Source organism: Brachypodium distachyon, chromosome 2, assembly GCF_000005505.3.
Source record: "Brachypodium distachyon strain Bd21 chromosome 2, Brachypodium_distachyon_v3.0, whole genome shotgun sequence".
Taxonomy (NCBI): domain Eukaryota; kingdom Viridiplantae; phylum Streptophyta; class Magnoliopsida; order Poales; family Poaceae; genus Brachypodium; species Brachypodium distachyon.
Window position 1 is genome coordinate 31308380 of NC_016132.3, and position 22464 is coordinate 31330843.

Here is a 22464-nt window from a genome sequence, read left to right on the forward strand (position 1 = left end):
AAGTGACCCTAGCAGCAGCACACGGAAACGAAAAGCTGAAACGGAGAACAGGAAGGCATCATGTATCGTCTTGTGCCATCATCTATCGTCTTGCGCCATAGATACTGTGCTATTGCAACGATGCACAGATACTGTGCTACTGCATTTAAAGAAAGGGTTAATTTCGCGAGAAAAAAATCAGTGCTACCATATTCCATACGGTGCATTACGTCACGGTATGCTCTCAGTCAATCTTCCTATGCAGAGAAACCGGCAAGGTTATGGCCAAACAACACTCAAGGAGGATACAGTTTTTCCAAAACCCTAGCCGCCAGGCAGCTCTTGGAGGCGATCCAAAGTCACATCGCATTAGACTTTCAGGAAAAATGAAACAGATCGTAAACAAGAGGAGAACTGAAGGCAGACATTTATTGGCAACCTTGTAACCTTTCATGTATTCGTTATGCTTATACAGAATTACTTTACATTTTACACCTCTACTTTGCTTGAAGGTACATCACTGGAACTGTCAATGGACTACCGAAAACAAGGACGACGTGCCAATGGATAAATAACAAACCAGCCAAATAGCACAATCATTTTAAGTGCTGAACCTTGCTTTTCTCAGCTACAGAGGTTCGGTATGCAGGTTCCATCTGGGTTGGGCTGCTCTTTCCATATCCGCCCGGTAACCCTCAGCTTCAGCTCCTTCCTGTCACCGCCGGAGAAGAACAATGCCATGTTCCTCTGGATGATGAGGCCATCATGGCTGTCCCGGACCTTCCGGTGGCTGTCACGAATGCTTCTAGGGGTGCCCTCCCATACCATCTTCCTACCATTACCACCAACCTCGAGGCTGTAGGTGTAGTTCCTTGCTTCATTCTCGTCCCCCATGAAACGGAGGAAAGCCATGTATACAGGTGCCATGCCAAGCTGGAAGGCCTCAAAGTGCAGACAGAAGTACTGTCCGAAACAATGGAACACCTGATTCAGATGAACATTGAGTCAGTAACTTAAGGTTGTTAAAAGCATCTCAAGCCTCAGATCATAAGAGTTGTTGCATACAGATATCTGAAAATGAATACCACGAGCTATTGTGACACTTACTGTTAGCATCCAGGTGGCATTTTCAACCTCTCTCGGATTAGACTTGACATATCTATGGTTGAATGTGCAACCGCTGTGCATATCAACTTTGTGATCATCCCTCAAATGTGCAACAAGGAAAGGTATATCACCAGCCACAGCACATTCAGAACCAGCATAGGGGCAGTTATATGGCCTGAAGCTGCACTGTGCTTCATGCTTTATCTTGCTGTAGTATGGGAAGATCTCTGGACAACCTAAAGAGCAGTACTTACAAGGAAGCTCGAGTGATTCTGCTACTTTCTCCAACGCCAAGCACCTGATATCACCAAGCTCTTGTCTGCATGTAGGGCAACGATTGTGCACCCTAGCCTTGCATGTTGAACATAATGTATGTCCATTCTGGCACTGTAAAAACATCAAAATAATTTGAACAACCAAATTTCGAAATTATAATTGTAGTAGGCCTTAAATGATGAGCAATATTTTTAGCACCGCAAAGATTGGGTTTCATTAGTTATGCTTCCAGCAGAACAGAATAACTTGTATGCTTCCTCTGAAATGTGATCTTTCAGCAATTCAAACTTCAAAGCAAAACCAGCATAGCTAGATTTCTGATTTAACTAGGGACTGTGTATGGTTTCCACTAAAGGTCATACAAGACAGCATGAAAATTGAACAGAGTGCTTCCTTTGTACCATCACTTTATTCAGAGCCATACCATATTACATTACTTGTTAAAGAAGATATTAAGATCCTCACTTGCCACATCAAAGGTTACATGTATCTACAGGAAAAGATTCACTTTTTACCAAAAAATTCCTGATACATAAAATTGCAAATATCCAGCTCGTATACAGCTAGGCCCATGTGTGATAATATTCCAAGCAGTTCTAAATTCTAACAATATTCAGATGCAAGATGATGGACTTGTTACAGTAAGAAAACAGAAGATAGTGACCAAAGTTTTAGATTATGGGTCTGGTAAATTTTCAATGGTATAAAAACAGGACCCCTATGCTAATTCATGTAAACAAAATCAATCATAAGGACAATGCTTTTTCTACACAAGCAGCTATTTTAGTCAGCACAGATGGAAGAGGTATAATACTGTCAGTCAGTGTTCAAGAAGGTGCTACGCAGTAGGTACTAAGCTGGTGCAACCCTAGCTACGGAGAAGAATAGATATACAGATGAAGGAACAGAGGAAACTCCAGATACGAGGAAGAACAGATGGCCGGGGAAATAAAATGACTACCTTATCTGGCCCGTTATGCTAGCCAAGTCCCAAAACAACCAAGTCCCCAACCTCTCCAACCCTAGTAGCCACCATTCACCACTACTCTGGCCAAGAAATGAAACATGAAGGGAGTGGCTGTGAGCTGGAGGTGCTCCTTCAGTGGCTCCACGGCGAGTCAAGTAGCACTTCAACCTACCGCAGCATCACTCCACACTGACATCCTCTCTAGTGGCTCCTCGATCCGGCAGGAGAGGGCACCCCTCCAGCCGGCACCAAGCTCTCCATCACATCGCCCAGCTCCACCTTGCTCTCGTCGATTGGGGGTCAATTAAGGTGACAGGCCTACATTGACTACCGGTTAGAAGCATGACTGCCTTTATTCTCATCCTGCATTCCTGCTGCAAACTAAGACAAATGTTGCTAATTTGCAGGTGTGGCTCCATTTAGTAGCACACAAATTCCTCACTGTTTTTAGTCCTCTTCTCGCATCTCTTGAATCCAGTGGATTACAAGAAATTGATACGTAAATATTCTATTAAACCATTTTTGTACCCATGTTTAGAAACAGCAGCTAACTACCAGGTGGGAGAGGGGCATATACTGTTTCGTATGTATTTCTTATATTCCAAACAGGCCATAAGGATTACTCAGAACTTCCAGTCAAGACAAGAAGGAACTGAAGGCAGACATATGCATTCAACCCCATTACATTGGTTAAGATTTTATTTTCCACAGGAACGGACAAGTCCAACCGTTTATTGATATAATCTGAAAAACTGAGATTAGGATAATTATCATGATGTTTAGAACAAGTACAATAGGGTGCTGCAGACAGGCTGTAAGACTTTAAATATTACTACATTTTTGCTGAGTTGGAAGAGAAGATGAGAGAGGAGAGAAGCAGGCTGTTAATTAACAGCCAGCTGTATGATGGGCTCCTAGGCTCCCTGTGAGAGTGGGATGTGGCCCAGGTATTAATTAAGTAGTATATCCTTGTAGCTAACTACTCCCTCCGTTCCATAATTCTTGTCGAAATATTACATGTATCTAGACACTTTCTAGGAATAGATACATCCATTTTTGGGCAAATTTGAGACAAGAATTATGGAACGGAGGTAGTACTATACATACTGGCTATTGGGCCAACTGTAGATGACATGGCAACAAGTTATAGCCAGCAGTTGGCTATACTATTATCCTTGCTCACATATTTCTCTACTTCTGTTTCCTTGTCTCGTCAACGCAAGAATAAAAAAAACTTTGTTTGACCCTAGCATAGAAAGTAAAAACTATAAAACTATTTCACCCTACTTACCAACTGCTACTTACAACTTTTTCCAAGAAATAAAAAATATGATCTGTTTGAATGTAGGTGGTGCTGGTATACTTAATTCTGCAACACCTGCCTCTTTCCATAGCATCCAATAAAAATGCCAAAGAGAATGTCTCAAGTGCATGTGGAAACTGCTTCTCAAGTTTCCCTTTTTTATTATTCTTAAATCGTGGTCCTTAGAAAAGAAAATTCAGCATGTGGAAACTGCAGCTCTTCACATGCTTCATTCATGTCAGATTGAGAATGAAAAATTGAGTGCATTAAAAAGCATACACATTATATTGAGCAACCGTTCTGTTTGGTAAGCTGTCTCATCGAAGATATGAATCCAGTGGCCCAAATCCAGATTAATCGATACTGGAAATAAATGGGTCAGAGCATTTACATGCAGTGTTACTTCAGTTAGATTTCTCTCCTCAACTATGATGTTCTCTTAATTTACACTACTTCCACCCGTACTAAATCCACATTGGTAAACCAAAATGGAAGGAAAAGAATTATAACATCAGTCAAGTGCAGCATCTGAATTACTCCATGCTTCCTATTTGCTTGCCCTGTTTCCCTAACCAGAATTCCAACGAAGATGACGGATCAAGCCATCAGGTATTTCTTTTTTACGGATTGTGATATAAGGCAAGTTCATCCAAAGCCAGCAGCAGAGCAACCAACCTATCAAGTATACTCCAATGGATATAAAACCAACAGTAATGAGTAAGTGAGTGGGGTGAAAGGTTACTATAATAGCTGGCCAGCATAAACGAGTTTATTATAATACTACAAGGATGAATATTTCCTCTGTTGCGGCTAAAACTACACAAGTATGCTGGTCACTGCCTAAGCCGTAAAATAGAACGAATGGCGCAATATTACATTTCCATGCTAGACTGGTCACCAGTTTCTCTCAGAATCACATAAACAATCCAAAGGACAGGCACAAAGCTAGCCAGTAAAACAATCGAAAATTTCTTTCGACTATTCCAAAGCACTTGGAACTTGCGGAAGGAACAAACTATCCCAGTACAATTATTTAGACTGGGAAAGACTCCAAACCCTAATACACCCTAATTCAGATCCAACATGGACGATATTTCAATTCGTAGTCTTACATAAAAAGGAGCAAATCGATACAGAATATCAATCAAAAGCACTAATTTACAGAACAAATTACACTCCACGAATCCAAATGCAACCATTTTAACCTATTACCAACAAAAAACAACAACTTACGATCACCTAATCCTATGGGGAACAAAATTCCCAATTGCAACCACACGAACCCACTCAGAATACGTCAATCTAATTCGACCCCACAAAGGTACGGAGTAACATAGGAGTCCCACCGAAATCCCCAACCAAATCTACACCCACCGGATCCAATTCCACACCGAAACCCGCACGCATACCCATCCCAAATCCAGACGCGCGCAGAAACCACCCAGGAATCAAGAGCCGGAGCGAGGAAGGGCACCCACCTGGTGGATGGGCGGAAACATGGAGTTGGTGCAGACGGGGCACTCGAGCAGTTCGTGAACGCTGGTCGCCGGTGGCCCACCGGCGGCGCCCACTATAACGCCGGCTCCTCCCGCGCCGCCGGCCCCGCCCCCAGCATTAACCTTAGGGAACGCGCGGCCCCCGGCGCCGCCGCTAGCGGCCAGATGCACGGCGTGGAGCGGGATGCCGTGGTGATGGTGATGGTTGTGGTGCCTGTCGACGTCGTCCACGTCCATGGAGGCGTCCGGGAGGGAGAGGCACTCCACGCTGTCTATGTCCATGGTGGCCTCCCCGGCGTTGCGCGCCCCGCCGTGCGACCCGAGCTCGGTAGGGCTGGGGATTTGGGGATTGGGGTGGGGGAGGGGAGCGCCTGGCCGCGGTGGGTTCGGTGCGAATGGGTAATCGTGGTCTGGTTGGGGTTGGGGACGGGGACGACGGGGCGACGACGCGGTGGCCAACGGGCTGTCTCACGGCGTTCGCTTTTGCGTCCGAAACAACGCACAGACAACGACGGCGCCGTCTTGTGCGGGCGTCAGGCCCGTTCCAGACAAAACAAATTTCGCAAAATTCAATGTTTTCTTATTTTAAACTCTTCATTTGAAATGTAAGATTCAAAGAAGTAACGCGTGATCGTAACCCGAGATCTCAGGCCGATCCAGACAAAACAAGCGACGCGTGATTGTAACCCGAGATATTCAGTTTCGCAAAGGTGTCAAGTTAGTCCGTAAAGTATGAAAATACACGTTTGAGTCCTAAATGTTTGTTAAAGGGTTCACTGTAGACCCTAATTGTCTTTCGGACCGGCCGACGTGGCTGTTTGACGAATGCCACGTCTCCTGGACCCACATGTTTTAACCCTTGGAAAAGAGATTGAGGGAGCTCAGGTGTGATGAACCGAGAATCGGGGTTCTTTTTGCAAGTTTCATATTCCAAGCGTTATCTGATATGTGGGCTCAGGCGACGTGGCATTGGTCAAACTGTCACGTCGGCCGGTCAAAGTCGCCCAAACAAAATTAGGACCTACGATGAACCACTTAACAAACATTTAGGGCTCAAACGTGCATTTTCAAACTTTTAAACTAACTTGACACTTTTGCAAAAGTTGCGGGTGCATTTCACTCTCAGAAATTTGCGGCCGAAACGAACTGTAAACGTAAAATCTAAAGAATTCATATGATACTAAAAATTCATAAAAACTTATTCCCTCTGGTAAAAAAAACAGTGTGGCGCCGAGTATTGAGTTACCAGTTACAAGTCAACTTTCAACTCACGTGATAACATGCCAGTGAATAGTTGTGACGGTTAATTGCAAAATCGATGATTGATGACGTGATACGGCAATGGCTTGGGCCAGATTGAACATGCCATTTTGTGCCTAGGAGCCAATCTGACCCAGATATCGGCAAACGGACAATCGACCAACGGGTTAACAGGTGAAGCGCATTTTCCAGCCAAATGTTGCAAAATGACACCACTCACAGTTGGAGATCCCTTCTTGTGTTAATTCAATTTAAGAGAAAATATCATAAATAAATTCTAATTAAGCTTCTACAATTCAACAAAAAGAAAAGTTAGTTGATTTTAAGAAAAAGTTTTTCAAAACTCCAAAAGTTAGGCTGTTACAATCAACATTGCCGCAAAATTGGCTGTGAGCAAACCTTCTAGAGACAACATGCAACTTGTAGTGTACGAATTTACACCTACGTTTATCTATATCTATACTATTCTTTAATTTGTAGTTGCTTCCGTCGTCTATACGTCAAACTCAACCAAATTACGATCGATGCCACCACGTCTGCGCCTCTCTTTCCCGCCTCTGTAGAAAAAAAAATCTTTCTCAGACCTGATCCAAACCCCTCCTCTCAACGAGCCGCCGCCACCCCATAGAAGCCGGGAACGCGGAATGATAGGGCGTCCAAACTTCGATCTGAATCGAGGATCGAGGTCGACGGCCGGGACATACGGTTCGACGGCCGGGACGCGACTCCTAACGACCTAGGAATCAAGGCATGTTTCCAAATTGTACCTCCAACAACAAAGCCTGTTAATTAGGCAACTACTCAATCACGGCATGATTTCCAATCGCAGCTAAAATCAATCAATTTAATTAGGCAACCATTAACTAAAACATGTTTTCTAATCTTGCAATCTGAGGCAACTAGCAATCGATGGTTATTTCCTAATCGTTCCCGAATCATCGTCCCCAAATTTTATGGTTCGCGTCCCCGCTCTAAAGGGATGTATACCCTGATCAATCCATCATTTTGGCCAACCACGATTCTTGTTCGTCGTTCCTGTCCCTCGACCCATTCGACCCGGAAACTTGGCAACTATGGCCGCCCCTCGCGGCCTCCACTCCCCTTCCTCCGCATCTTGCCGCCGCCACCGCCACTGCCCCTCGTGTTCTCCCCCTCCTCCCCATCTTATGGTGCATGTATTTAAACTCATGGATTTTGGAGAATCTGAAATTGTTTCTCGCCGCGCATTATTTAAGACGGAGGTTGTTGTTTGGAAGGAGCTCGACCACCCAAATGATATAGAGGTGATCAGTTATGCCGTCATGTGCCCTATGTCAACTTCCTCCGTGCGTTGTACTACAATGTCATTTGAAATGACCACATTGCATATATACACAAGAAATCTATCCCTAATAATAAAAAACAGGAAGGTTTCCTTGGTCGTCGTGTGTCATGCATCAATTTCCGTGCCTTTCCTAATTTTTCGTGTCACCTCACACTCCATCGAACCTTCCTTCTCCTATTCCCACAGCGTTGCCCTCCCGGGCCGCCGCCGCCGACTCAACTGCCCGCGCCACACCTCCCTGCGGTGACCGCTCTCGAAACGTGCCGGCGTGCGCAGAGAGGTCCAAGGCTGACCGGCGTTATCCACCGTCGTGCGGTTCCTCGTGCACTGTGCCACCGCTTGCTCTGTGATCTTCTTCTGACGCCAACCACGGCCAACAGGCGCCGTGGACTGGGTGCCATGTCCGTGGCCGCGGCTGCCAGCATCTGCCTCGAGCGCTGTTGTTCACGGTGCAAGGGGGAGCGGCAGTGAGGAGAGCCCCCGCACATCGGCGTAGAAGGCGGGGGAACGTGGGACGCCGCCAGAGGCGGAGGAGGAGATGAAGAGGCACACACGTTGGGCTTGGGGCTAGGGGTGGCATTCGGCGAGGGATCTTTCGCCTGGCTGAGCACGAAGTGGAAGAGGAGGATGTCATTGACGCCGGTGGCCTGCGCGAGCTCCGGCAGCCTCGCCGCGAAGATGCCGCTGGCGAAGTTGTGCGACCCCGCAATGGGCGCCCAATACCTCCTCTCCTCATCCCTTCCAATCATCCGCAACCCAAGAAAAAAACAATCAGCTCCCTAATTGGCAAGGAGTTGAACATATGAAACCTGGTACCTTTGATGATATTTTGTTGGCAGTATTCCTATGGTCACACATGTGCATAATTGATGAAGATGAATTTTTATGGCACTGATTTAGATTTCAGGTTGATACATTAATTACTACTCACAATTAATAACAATGATTTTGACATCAATATGTAAGTACAATGTACGAGCAAAGTATTTGTTTTGGGCTAGAGTGCATATGGTTTATTTCAATTGTGTTTTGTGCTTTGTTCATCAGTTACAGTACTAGGTCCGTAAGAATCTTTGGTTAAATACAAGTGAGAAATAAAACACCGCTGTGTAGACAACACACATGTGGGAAATAAAACACCTTGTGCAGACAACACGCATGTCATGCTTGACTGTACATTTAGGAAGTAAATGACACTTTGATTAACACCCATTATTTCGTTCATTTTGATCGAATGTCCAATTATATTGTTATGTTTTGCATAAACGTGAACTTTTGCGTGCATATGTTTAAAAGGCCGACGCAATGTACTAGTGTATTACAAATATAACTAAAAGAGATATATGAGAAATGTATTGGCATTTTTTTACAATGTAGCACCAATTGCCATGTCATCAATTAGTTGTTCCGTACCTATGTACAGACACTTTGCTATTAGCAGCAAAATAAAATGGTCTGTCAACTATGTTTTGAAAAACAAAACAGTGGCTCAATGAACATGCTTTGACACTGGCGTGATCATTGGAATATTTGTGTCTCCATTCCAGCGCACGGGCACTTAGCTGGTATGCATTTTGAATGGAGTGCGGCCGCAGGGTAGTTTTTCTTAAAAAGGCTTGCAACTTGTACCGAGAAAGCATGAACGACGTGTGACCGTGATCCGTGTTGTCCTGTGTGCCAAAGGCTGGACGAAGATGGGGGCCACCTGTTTATCCGATGCAAGTTCGTATATGCTGTTTGGTGCCAAATGGAACTGGAATCAGTAAGAGTTGTTCTATGCCGGTGTAATGGTCCTAAAGAGATTCTAGAGCACATTTTCTCTCTGCCGATTAAGGAAAAGCTGAGGTGCTTTTCTTTGCTATGGAATTGGTGCAGTACACGAAACAAGATCAATGCTAATGATGGCTCTTTTAATCTTGATGATGTGTGTTTTCGGATTCGCCGCTTGGCTTCTGAGTTTGAGCTGTTTTTTCTAAGAACAGAGAAGCATGCTAACTCCTAGAAAATTGTTTGGACACCACCAGATGAGAGCACGCCCAATGTCAACATAGATGGCAGTTTTGATGCTGCAACCAAAACGGGCGGTTGGGGCCTTATTGTTATCATCTAGGTGATACAATGGGATCTGGAGCTGGAAGAATGGAACATGTTATGGATTCGTTGCAAGCTGAAGCAATTGCATGCATCAATGCACTCGAAGCTGCCAAACTATGGGAAATGATGCACATTGTGATAGAAACTTGTTGAGATATGTGTCGAATATGTGTACGAGTAGGGTTACAGTTGGACTTGGAATTAGCGGAGGGTTAGGTGTTGGAGTCGAACACATGTAACCGGGGCTAATATATAAAGATACCACGGGGTAGCCCAATGAGAATATGACAACATAATAGCAATATGCTTGCTTGTGCCGGCGCCCAGGGTGGACGGTGTTGCGGTATTATGGGGGGAGGAGCGTCCGTAGTCATGCCCCGGGATGTATGCTTCAGCCGAACCTCATTAACAAATATCGTGCCTCGGTGTCATCCTTGATCGTGCATCCGTCGGATTTCGTAACAAGTGGTATCAGAGCGAGGTGGAGGGGATGCGGAAGATCTTGTGGGAGATGAGAGGATCATGCTCGACGGGCGCCGCGGAACGTCCAATGCAGTGCAAGGTGGAGCATGGCGGCGATCGGAATTCTGATCGGTGGAGTTAGACACTTCAGGTAGGTCGCCTGAACCGTTCGATGGGCTGCAGTTGGCAAGGATCGACCAGGCGTCGTGATCGGGCCGCCACAGTGGTTGGGAAGACGTCGCGGATCGGACGACGGCTTTGGCTCGCGATTAGACCGGCGACCAGACGCAGGGGTGACCGGACAGATCGGGGCGGGATGCATCGCGGTATAGAGATGGATCGGGTGTGGCACAGCGCAACATTGTGGCATGGTGAACGAGTTGTGTCGACGATGTAGGTGGCCAGGGTGCAACACGGATTTGTGCATATAATTTGCACAAGGGTGCGACTGCTACAAAGTGCGGGCAGCTGCGTGCTCGTGCAGCAGGTGACAGACACCAGAGTTTCGTCGGACGAGGCTACGGAAGATGGATTGAAAATCTGAGTAAGAGTTCTACTGCATACGTGTAAAGGCAGCGGCACACACTGATTTTTTGTTCGCAGGTTTCCTTTGAATCGACGGAAGGAAAGTCATCGGCGTGGGCACAAAGTAAAGGAAGGATTTGCATGCAAGACTAGTTGGGCTCGGATTCCAAGAAGAAAAGGAAAAAGACATGCTGTGAGAGTACAAATCGGATTGGAATTCAAGGAGGGAAGAAACAGAAGAAAACTTGCATGTATGTTAGGCCTTCACGTGATGCTGTTCTGGTCGGGTTCAAAGGAAAAAGTCAAAGGACAAGGGAGGCCAGGTGCGGGGCGTCTGATTCCAGGATTGATAGCAACGGGGTCAGGAGCAGGTGCCGGGAGGCCGACGGACCGTGTGCGTCGCAGCGTGGGCAGAAGCCGAGGCCGGGTCTGACACCATGAGAAGAACAGGGACTAAGAGAGCTAATCCATGACACGATAAAACGTCGGCCAAGGCAGGTTACAAACCACGAAAGGCTAGCTGCAGGCTAGAGACAGAGGTCAAGTTTATCTGTTGCATATCATATTTTTCCAAGTGCGGAAGTTCTGCGAGGAGGAAAAAAGGATGATTGCATAAGGAAGTGAAAAGATCTCAGGAGTTTCTCTGAAGAGCATAGTAGTGTTGGTTTGTCGGGAGCTTTGACAGGACGTTGGGTGCGTGCAGCGTGGCTTCAGGAGACGCGAGACGGTGCGCGTATAAGGCTAGGAGTAGCCTGGAGCATGTCGTGAGGATCGTGTATCTACAAGGCGTCGAGCAATACACTTGGTGTTGGGATGGCATGACGCAAGGTGGAGCATAGTTGCAGTCGGACAAGTTCGGCTGGGGTCAGACAATAGTCTGATGGATCGACGGGGATGTCGGTCAGAACAAAAGACGGTGAAGATCGCCGACAACGACGTAGGAGCGTGAGGGCGGATGGTGTCCGAATTCTGTGGCGTGGCAACACGTGGCGCAGTGGGGCCTGAGATGGTGTGGGTATGCTACTACTAGATTTTGGCCAAGATTGCGGATGCTCGACGCGGTGATAGCGGCAAGGTGTGCGATAAGCACAGGACACAGCAACAGACTAGAGCATATGCGGTCAGACAGTGGTTTAACATGTGTGCAGGGGTGCTAAAGTAGTGTTGGCGAGTACCAGGTTTAAGTTGGTGATTGGGTCTATCAGGAAGGTCTGAAGTGATGGACAAGAGTCGGCCATGGGGAATCTGAGAAAGTGTTTTTTGGAAAGTCTGGATTGTCAAAGGCTTAGAGAGCACATGGTCGTATATTCTGTGATGTTCGATGCACATGGCAAAGTGCAGGCGATGGGGATGCAGAAGGAGGCGGAGTGCTATAGGCGTGGGACATGTAGAAGACTATCCGAAAAGGATGAGACAACTGTGAATTTGGCTCAAGATGACCCAAGGGCGACGGCGAAATTCCTTCAAGTTTCATGCGGGCAGTCAACAATAGCGAGGATGATGAGTTCAGGTAACTCTTATATGTGGCAGCTAACATGTGAGTTGTTCAATTTTCACATAGATCAAGGAAGAGGGAACCAGGGTGACGATACATCGGTGTTGTCGAATATGTTGACTTTATGATCGGTGTGTGATGGCGTTGAACGGATACTCCGGGAAGTTATGAACACAAGGCGGGAGTGTGGATGAACTTATTTTTCGTGGGAGCATTGACTGTTAATCAAAAAGAAAGGACTACGGTTGCAGGTGTAGTCATGTGATGTCAAGGAAGTAACAGTGAAGCTCATGTTCAAGTCCAAGGTGATGAGGGCATCCCTAGTCCTTTGTCATCTTTGCCTAATGATGATCTTGTTGTTCAAGAGAAATCCAATGATCTACGCATTGGACAAATTACACGAGCACGTGCCAAATTATTAGAACAACAGGTGAACTCACTCCTACCTGCACCTAATGTTTATATTGATGAGAATTTTATACTGTCTAAATCTTTGTATCTTTGTGGAATCAGGTTTGAGGATGAGGCAACCGTGGAGCGTGGAGGAGAGGAGGCCGCGTGCGAGGATCATCATGTGCTATTATCCAACATCAAGATATGCGCGAGGGAGAAGAGGGAGGGAGGCGCACCACAAATGAAGATGGGGGATACAAAATGCTAGAAGAGCAACTTGTGTGCAAGGGGCAGCCAACGACAAGAATAATCTGCCCACCACAAGTTGAGTATGAGTATGAGGCGCACCAGGACAGCCTACGACGAGCACACGTCTAAGGGGCGCTCGGACCTGCGAGTCCTTGTTTATGCCCAGTCTTATTCGGATTGGTTGTATGAGTTTGAGTCGAACCTAGTTTGAGTTTGAGTTCGTTTGTGTGTTTGGCTGCCCCCCGCCTATATATACAAGGGGTACGCCTAGGGTTAGAGTTAGACCACGTTTTAGCTATTTTCGAGTCTCTTGTTGATTGCGAGAAGCATTCATCTGGAATCCTATACACCATATTTGTTTCGATAGGGTGTTTGTTATCCACTGAAATTTCGAGCGTAATCTGTCGTTCCGCTGGGAATTGGAAGATTGCGAAACCGCTTGTGGTCGGCGGACTACTGTGCAAGTGTGTGGTGTTGCGAATTTCCGTTGGGTTGCAAGTTCGTCGTGCGGCGACGGGTGAACAGCCGGAAGATTTGTAGAATCATACAATTATCTCCCGTGTGTGTGTTTCCCGTGTGAGTCGAGTCATACGAATAGCACTAGGCCTTGTAAATTTGGTGTTGTTAGGTATCCCAACCAAGCTCCACCTTATACACCTTAGTTGTCGTGTGATAGTCTTGACCCATAAAATTCGCTTGATCACACACACATGCGTTTCAGCCACCGCAGCGGTAAGTAGCTTTTTCAATTCACTTCGGAATGGTAAGATACCTTGTTATTTTCAGTTTTGAGTGAGTTGAGAGTTTCCACCTATATATATACACTTGGTTGCTACTATTTTTGTGTCTACCATGTCTACAGACGCTGATCAGTACGATGTGGAGAAGAAGCAAGATCCTACCGCCCCGGTGCAGTTCTATCAATATGAGGCGCTTCGTATGCACTTTCAGCGTCAACTCGGCCTCCACATTGATCCCCTCGCAGAGCAAGTGCAGAACATGGAGCTGAAAGTGGACAATACCGAGAAGACCGTGAATGACACGCATCAATCTATCACTGCGTTGCAGCAGTCGGTTGACGCTCTACAACGGTCCATTGGTGCTATTCAAACCACTTTGGAAGGGTTGCAAGGTGATGCCGAGAGTGTCCATGGTCGTGTGGAGGCACATCGTGAGGATGATGGCGGTCGACGTGAACGGTTTCAGCAAGACAATCGTGATCGCCGAGTGCACCATGACAATCCCAATGGTCGCGGGATGGGTGGTCGTTGTGGTGGTCTGCATGGTCGTGGATTTGCTCATCGTGATGTTGACGGTGATTTCAGGCAGCCACACCATCGTGATGATGATGGCTTGGGCAGGCCCAAGTTTACAATTCCAAAGTTTGACAGCTCCACTGATGTTGAAGAGTATCTCAATTGGGAGATGAAGGTTGAGAAATTATGGCGTATGCATCAGTACACCGAAGATAGAAAGATCAAGTTGGCGTCTTCTGAATTTGATGGTTATGCTTTGTTATGGTGGGAGAACCTTGTGCAAACACGAGAAGAAGAAGGATTGCCTGCTATTGTTACTTGGTTGTCCATGAAGCGAGAGATGCGTGAGCGTTTTATTGCACACAACTACATCCGTTCTCTTTATAATAAGTTGCAGAATTTGAAGCAAGGTACCAAGTCCGTGGATGACTATCATCAGGAGATGGAGCTTATTATGCAGCGTGTCTGCGTGCGTGAAGATGCCGAACAAACCATGCAGTGTTTCCTTTCTGGTCTGAACTTCAATGTCAAGCGCATTGTCCGGCATTACCAATACCATGATATCACGGAGTTGCTACATCAAGCACGTGAAGCGGAAGCTCAGTTGGTGGAGGATGCGAAGTTTGCTGCACGTACTACCGCTGCCTAGGGCTAGCTAACGAGCAAGCTTAGTTCGTTAAGCTCGGCTCGTTCAGAGCTCGGTTCGTTAAGAGCTCAGATCGTTAAGATCATTATCGTTAACGATCTGAAACCATTGTTTGGCTCGATTCGTTAAGAGCTCGTGAGCACTCGTTAAGCTCGTTAAAAACTCGTTAAGATAATAGATGGTATGTTGATCTAAATTTTTGGGCATTACCTGTTTGCTTGGGATAAATTTTGGCACCAAACAAAACATATCAAAAGTTAAACAACGCTATAAAGATTGGAAATAACACAACAAAAGAGAAATAACAACACAATTCCAACAGCAAAATAAGTTTCACAAGTGATGTACGAGACGAGTTTGCTAACGAGCTTAACGAGCGCTCGCCGAGCTTGCTCGTTAAGATCGTTAAGGTTAACGTTCTGAAAAGGAAGTCCTGTTTGGTTCTTTAGTTAATGAACCGAGCCCTTAACGAACCGAGTTAGCGAGCGTTCAATAAGATTATCGAACTTCGATCTTTTTGTCCAGGCCTACCGCTGCCAAGGGTCGTTTTACGCAACGGACAACGAGCAGCGCGTCTACCCCTAGTACGGCATCCGGGTCACGTGGCACTTTCAATACCAAGCCCGAGGCTGCTATTTCTAATGCCAAGAAGCCGGTGCAGCCCGCTGCTAGTTCTGCGTGGTCCTCTAATTCTACCGCTCGTAACAGGGATATAATTTGCCACACCTGCGGCGGACGAGGCCATATCCAGCGAGATTTCCCCAATAAGAGGATTATGCTTGTGAATGAAGAAACCGGTGAATATGAGTCCGGTGATGAGGTTGATCCCGAATCTGTTTTTGAGGAAGATGAGGAGGATCCCCATGCTGATGTTTATGCTGATGCTACACATCTTCCAACCATAGTTTGTACGCTGAAAGTTTTGAGTGTGGTACCTAGTTCGGCCGAGGAGCAGCGTTGCAATTTGTTTCAAACCAAGGCCATTGTGGGACACGACAAGGCATGCAAGGTGATCATCGATGGAGGAAGTTGTCACAATGTAGCTAGTAAAGAGCTTTGCACGAAACTGAAGTTGAAGTATTTACTGCACCCCAATCCATACTATATTCAGTGGCTTAGTGATCACGGCGAGATGAAGATTAGCCGCATGGTGCATGTTGAGTTTCAGATTGGACCATATAAGGACACCGTTGAGTGTGATGTGGTTCCAATGACCGTGTGTCATTTGTTGTTGGGACGCCCGCAATCCGATAGAGATGTTCGTCACAATGGGAGAGCTAACACTTATACTCTACATTGGCATGGCAAGCAGGTGATATTGCGTCCGATAACACCACAACAGATTGTTAATGAATCACGGCAGAAAGTTGAAGTAAATCGTGAGAATGAGCGTGAGAGATTAGATAGGCGAGCGACTCCACTTTCGGTGAGTGAGTGCCACAAGCCAAATTTGAGTGGTAAACAGAACGGTGAGGGAGAGAATTCCTTAGTAATGCTAGCCACCAAATCAGATTTGAGAGAGTTCAGTGAGGATCCTACTTTGGAGCCTTTTGTGCTTATGTGCAAAGGTGTCCTTCTTTCTACTAACGAGATAACCCTGCTGCCTATTAGTGTTTCTCATGTTTTGCAGTTCAGCGATGTGTTTCCGGATGAGGTCCCCGCTGGTTTGCCACCATTGAGAGGGATTGAGCATCAAAATGACTTGATTCCAGGAGCGTCGCTGCCCAATCGTCCACCATACCATACGAACCCCGACGAGACGAAGGAAATTCAGAACAAGTACAAGCGCTTCTCGACAAAGGTTATATTCGCGTAAACTTAAGTCCTTGTGCTGCTCCTGTCATTTTAGTGACTAAGAAAGATGGTACTTGGCGCATGTGTGTAGGTTGTAGAGCGATTAATAACATCACTATTTGATATCGTCATCCTATTCCGCGTTTAGAAGATATGTTAGACGAGTTGAGTGGTGCTGCTATATTCTCTAAAATTGATTTGCGTAGTGGATACCATCAAATTAGGATGAAAGAAGGGGATGATTGGAAAACAACCTTTAAAACTAAATTCGGTTTATATGAGTGGTTAGTCATGCCTTTTGGGTTAACTAATGCACCTAGTACTTTCATGCGTTTAATGAATCATGTTTTAAGGCATTTCATAGGCAAATTTGTGGTTGTGTATTTTGATGATATACTTATTTACAGCTGCACCGAATCTGAACATGTTGATCATATTAGACAAGTCTTGCAAGTATTGCATGATGCTAAATTATTTGGTAACATGGAAAAGTGCACATTTTGCAAAGATAGGATCATTTTCTTGGGTTATGTTATTTCTGCCCATGGGGTTGAGGTTGATGAATCTAAAATTGAAACAATTAAAAATTGGCCTACTCCTATCAATGTTAGTCAAGTTAGAAGTTTTCATGTCCTTACTGATTTTTATAAACGTTTTGTGAAAGATTTCAGCACCATTGCTGCCACATTGAACGAACTAACTAAAAAGGGTGTTGATTTTGTTTGGGGACCAGCCCATGATAATGATTTTGATGAATTAAAGAATCGTTTAACTGTTGCACCTTTGCTTGTTTTACCTAATTTCGCTAAACAATTTGAGATTGAGTGTGATGCTATTGGAATAGGTATTGGTGGTGTTTTGATGCAAGAGGGTCATCCGATTGCATATTTTAGTGAGAAATTGAATGGTGCACAATTGAACTATGTTGTTTATGACAAAGAACTATATGCTCTTGTTTGTGTTCTTGAGGTTTGGCAACATTATTTATGGCCTAAAGAGTTCATTATACATTCTGATCATGAGGCTTTAAAGTACTTGAAAGGCCAGGCTAAGTTGAACCGATGACATGCTAAGTGGGTGGAATTTATTGAATCTTTTCCTTATATTAAGCATAAAAAGGGTAAAGAAAACATGGTTGCTGATGCTCTTTCTAGGAAAGTTGTGCTTTTGAATCAATTGGATGTTTAAGTTCCTGGATTAGAGAGTTTACGTGATTTATATACTTCTGATCGTGACTTTGCTGCACCTTATAATCTTTGTAAGGATGGGAAAGGATGGGATAAGTTTCACATACATGATGGGTTTTTGTTTCGAGCTAACAAACTTTGTGTACCCGAGTCGTTCGTGCGTTTGTTATTGCTACAGGAATCACATGTCGGCGGCTTGATGGGTCACTTTGGACGTGAAAAGACTTTGCTTATGCTTAATGAGAATTTTTATTGGCCAAAGATGAGGCGTGATGTGGACAGGTTTGTCAAAAGGTGTATTACTTGTCATAAGGCCAAGTCCAAGCTGAAGTGATATGGACATGGCCACCATGGATACGACCATTAGAACCTTAATTGTTGGAGTATTCAATAACAATTATAATCAGGTGAAATCAATTATTAAATTTGTTCAATATATTACTTGCAAAGAGGCAGAGCTACTATTTTGTATGATCTTATTATGCAGTCATCTTATTGAACTCTACAAGTCCAAAGTGAAGATGAGGTGCGATAGCATGCAACGGGTGACGCAAGGTGAAGCCTATCAAGTCTACCTTCCAACAAATCAAACGGCACATGATTCGGACCTTGCTAGAGAAAGATATAACGAATTAAAGTTGAATCCGATTCGGGTCCGAGCTGTCAGGAGACCCGAATTTGTTTTAATCACCCAGGCCGCATCTGGAGTCCACATCAAGCAAACAAGTACTTTTTGGAAAGGTAATTACAAGACCTTTCCAACGGATCCGGCCCACAAGGACATTCGATGGGTGTTGACCGTGGCGGACAAAACAAGCTGACGGATTTGTTTTTCTGTTTCCTAAAGAGTTGTAGTTTGTTAGGAAAGTTAGAGATAGAGTTGGATTTCGGCCTCCTTACTCAAGGTGGACGAAAATCTCTCTCCCTCCTCCTTTATATACCCCATGAGCCCCCCTATGGAGACTTGGGTTTTTTGATTAGATAAAGTTCAGTCATCTTTGCTACTTTCGTGTAATCGCGTGTGTCGGTTAGACCACCTGTTTTTTCGTCGTCAAGACTCCAACTAATCGTCTCGTTGAGATATTGGTTTGATATAGTATATTTGCAATTTCAGATTGCATCCGCTATTTATCTTGTTCTTGTTTGTTCTTCGATTGCTTGCAGGAACAAAGACCTTCGTGGTCAGGTTGATCGTGCCTTCGCGTGATCAATAACCCTCTAGAGTTGGTGTATCGATTGCCAAGACGTTGCCTTCTAGGCCGTAGTTGGATCGTCAACGTCACCTCCTACCCAAATCGAGAGTTATCAATCTCATCGAAAGATCGGGCCACCCCCGACCCAAATCACGTGGTATCAGAGCTTAAGGTTGCTCGGTGAGATTTTTCCAATTTATCCCTAGTTTAGATCTGTTTTTACCTATCGTCCAGAAAAAGCCAAACAAAAATTAGAAGGCTAAGAGTGAAGTAAGAAAGAAAGCCGCCAAGAAAATGCCTGAAGTACAAGGCGGAAATGAAGAAGTTGATCGGGAGAAGACAGAATATGAGAAGACGAGAGATGCAGCTCGTGAGACCCGTCGTGAGGTCGGTCTCAAGGCCAGACATGATACAGCTGCCCCTGAGAGTGACACCCTCTCCTGGTGTACGCCTGAAGTATGCCATCAACTCCCCACGGCCTGGTGAAGTATTGCCCAGTCGTGGAAAGAAAGTGGCGTCTAAGCCCAAGGCAGAGAAGAAGGAGAAGGTGAAGAAGTTCAAGGATGTGCCTGCTCCCACTGCTGAAGAAATCCTTGTCTTCTATTCTTTAGAAGAAGATGTGGAAGAGGAGACGAGAATGAAGAGAAAGCACTGTCTCCAGCACATAATCCGCAAGCACTCTCGTGTGTTAGCCGCTGAGATTCGGAGAAGAACGAAGGAAGCGGAGAGTGCCAACCTGTATTTTCCGGCTCCCAAACTGGGAAACTTCAAAATTGCCCGCAAGGAAGGCGGACCTCACCGTGAGGAATTCAACAGAAGAGCTCTGCAGATCATCAGAGATATCAACTATGTTGACCTCTCAAAGAAGCCCAAGTCCAAGAAGGATTCAGACACTGAATACAGCGATGTATTCCTGTCTGAACCTGCCGTTGAACTGTGCGGTCCTGCCAGAGCATCCAGGATCAGAGGTTCTTCACTGCCTCCTCTTGCGCCTCGCAACAAGCCCAGTGAAGACTCCAAGGGCAAGGCCAAAATGCCTGGGAAGAGGAACGCCGCTGAAGACGCAGAGAAACAGTTCAAGAAGGATCTGAAGAAAGCTAGGAAAGCCTCTGTTGTTGGACTCGGTTCCTCATCCAAGGATGCTGCTGCTGCTACTGCTGCTGCTGCTGCTACTGCTGCTGCAGCCATGGCCTCTGGAGAAATTCCATATCCTCCTCAAGTTGTTCACATTGATCCAGTTCTGCTTGTTGTTTTCAATGAAGGAACGCTCCCAGATTCCCTCACGAGCCATGTCGAAGGCCTGATTGTTGCCAAGACTCGGGCTGAAGAATGGGAGCAGAACCGCAGTTTGCGTGTTGCCAGGCGGTTAGAAGAAGAAGACCATGCTGAGAAGGAACGTGTTGAGAAGGAGAAGGCAGAAGCTGCCTTGAAGCAGAAGAAAGTTGCTGAATTGCAGAAGAAGAAGGCTAAGAAGGAAGCCGAAGAGAAGAAAAGGGCTGACCTCATCGCCCTGAAGAAAGAAAAGGAATTTGCGTTGAAAACTCAAGCTGAGCTTGAGAAGAAGAAGAAGAAAGCTCTGCTCGCTGAGCAGATGAAACAAGCAGCCGAAAGTCTGAAGGCTGATAAGGCTAAGAGTGAAGCAAGGAAGAAAGCCACCGAGAAAATGCCTGAAGTACAGGGCGGAAATGAAGAAGTTGATCGGGAGAAGACAGAATATGAGAAGATGAGGGATGCAGCTCGTGAGACCCGTCGTGAGGTTGGTCTCAAGGCCAGACATGATACAGCTGCCCCCTCTGACTCTGAAGAAAGTCAGGATTTACCTCAGACCGTCCCATCAAAGAAGATCACTATGACTCGTCAGGCGTCTCAGATCGCTGAAGTGAAGAAGACTGCGAAGGAGTTTGGTCTGAAGATCAAAGTTCCTGCCGAAAGAAGTTCCTCCACTTCATCATCTGCGGCAGTTTCTCTGAAGAAAGCTATTGACACACTTGTGCCAGATACATCAACAGTCAAGCTTACTTCACTTGCTGAGGAACAGGAGCAAGCTGCTTCATCCCCCACAGTACTGTCTGAGCACACCGCTCAACAGGAAGAAGGAGATGAGGTGCTGGGGAAGAACCAAAAAGACATCATCCGTCTTGAGGAACCCCCCACCAGCAGCTCGTTGCCTCGCACTGAATCAGTGGATGCCTCTGCTGAAGAAGGAAGAACCTGTGACTTCGAAGCTGAACCCACTCGTGATTTGCATGCCAACGACGCAGAAACTGATGCAGATGCCCCAGTGCCTATGCCGGAAGTTCGTGTGAAGAAAGTTGTTAAGAAGAAGAAGTTTGTTGCCCCGTCCGACCCAGATTCCTCAAGTGATGAGGAGAAAGAAGAGAAGGAAGAAGAGAGAGACCCCACGCAAGCCTCTGATGATCTAATGGAGATTGATCGTCTGCCAGAAGATTTGCTCAAGCCTGCGCCGAAGAAAAGACGATCCAGACTTGCTAAGGATCGTGAAGACAGAAGACTCTCACGGATGCTAGTGAGATCTCAAACTATGTCTGAAGACAACCGCGAGCTGTTGTCTCCCAAGCCTAAGATGCCAATATCCTCTGACTGAGAGAAGGTTTACTTCAAGGCCCTGAAGAACGCTGAGCTTCGCCTCGTGAGGCTAGAGAATGGGCTGAAGTAGAAGGAGGAGAGATCAGCTGAAGACTAGAGGTTTTGGTCTTTTGAGCAGCAGGACTACTATGCGCAGATTCTTCTGCCACGGACCCACTTTGCCAAGATGAAGTACATCAATGATGAATGGTTCGCCATCAATCGTTAGAGTGGAGTCATGACTGCTGCCAATGCTCTTAATAATATGCATCTGCTCAAGTTTGTTCAGACCTGCCAGAATTGGAATTATGAGCTGATTCTTCATTTCTATGCTACTTTCGGCAGAAAGGTCTACATATTTGAAGACAACTCAAAGGGCTACAACATCTACTGGATGACAGATGGTGACAGGCACAGCTGCACCTCCAGGTACTTGAAGGATTTCCTTGGTCTCGCTGAGTTCGATGGCCAACCCAAGATCCATGAAGAACAGTCTGCCTCAGATGAAGACATTGCCATTCTCTATGAAGAAAGATTTTCTGGCGCCTATGGAGGACTGGCTGGGTTGAAGTCTGAAGTGAAGATTCTCAATGACATCCTCCGTTTCACTCTCTCTCCCAAGCAAGGCAGTTCTAGTGAGATAGCAGGTCTTCACCGCAATCTGCTGCTTGCCATCTTCAAGGGTGAGAAGAAAGATTTTGGAGACTATATTCTTCAGACCATCACCCATGCCTCAACAGACCGTGTGCGTGCTCTGCCCTATGCACCCCACATTATGAAGATCATCCTGCAGTTGTCTGCGAAGCGCTTTGAGTTGGAACATCAGCACAAGTACTTTTCGTTGAAGCCTCAAGATCCAGAGCCGTCTGTGC

At 45.8% G+C, this 22464-nt stretch overlaps 2 protein-coding genes across 2 annotated transcripts; one reads left to right on the plus strand and one right to left on the minus strand.

Annotated features, from left to right (window-relative positions):
* Positions 1-384: 384 nt before the first annotated feature.
* LOC100822426 (E3 ubiquitin-protein ligase SINAT5) lies at positions 385-5555 on the minus strand. The gene is made up of 3 exons (XM_010233274.3): positions 5111-5555; positions 1087-1473; positions 385-963 (listed from the first exon to the last, which is right to left on the minus strand). Exons 1-3 carry the CDS (start codon positions 5408-5410, stop codon positions 604-606), a joined length of 1047 nt encoding a protein of 348 aa, XP_010231576.1. The 5' UTR covers positions 5411-5555; the 3' UTR covers positions 385-603.
* A 13857-nt stretch (positions 5556-19412) lies between these two features.
* On the plus strand, positions 19413-21611 carry LOC104583202 (uncharacterized abhydrolase domain-containing protein DDB_G0269086-like). Its single transcript, XM_024458809.1, has 3 exons — positions 19413-20130; positions 20269-20501; positions 20568-21611. Exons 1-3 carry the CDS (start codon positions 19413-19415, stop codon positions 21609-21611), a joined length of 1995 nt encoding a protein of 664 aa, XP_024314577.1.
* The last annotated feature ends 853 nt before the right edge of the window (positions 21612-22464 follow it).

Excerpts from the sequence above, each read along its gene's own strand:
- LOC104583202 (XM_024458809.1), top strand. The coding sequence starts at position 19,413 with ATGATACAGCTGCCCCTGAGAGTGACACCCTCTCCTGGTGTACGCCTG. Across the intron at positions 20,131-20,268 it reads AGCCTCTGTTGTTGGACTCG|GAACGCTCCCAGATTCCCTC; the intron begins GTTCCTCATCCA and ends TTTTCAATGAAG. Across the intron at positions 20,502-20,567 it reads AAGCCGAAGAGAAGAAAAGG|AAGAAGAAGAAAGCTCTGCT; the intron begins GCTGACCTCATC and ends GAGCTTGAGAAG.
- LOC100822426 (XM_010233274.3), bottom strand. The coding sequence starts at position 5,410 with ATGGACATAGACAGCGTGGAGTGCCTCTCCCTCCCGGACGCCTCCATG. Across the intron at positions 1,474-5,110 it reads TGTTTCCGCCCATCCACCAG|TGCCAGAATGGACATACATT; the intron begins GTGGGTGCCCTT and ends ATGTTTTTACAG. Across the intron at positions 964-1,086 it reads ATGCCACCTGGATGCTAACA|GTGTTCCATTGTTTCGGACA; the intron begins GTAAGTGTCACA and ends CATCTGAATCAG.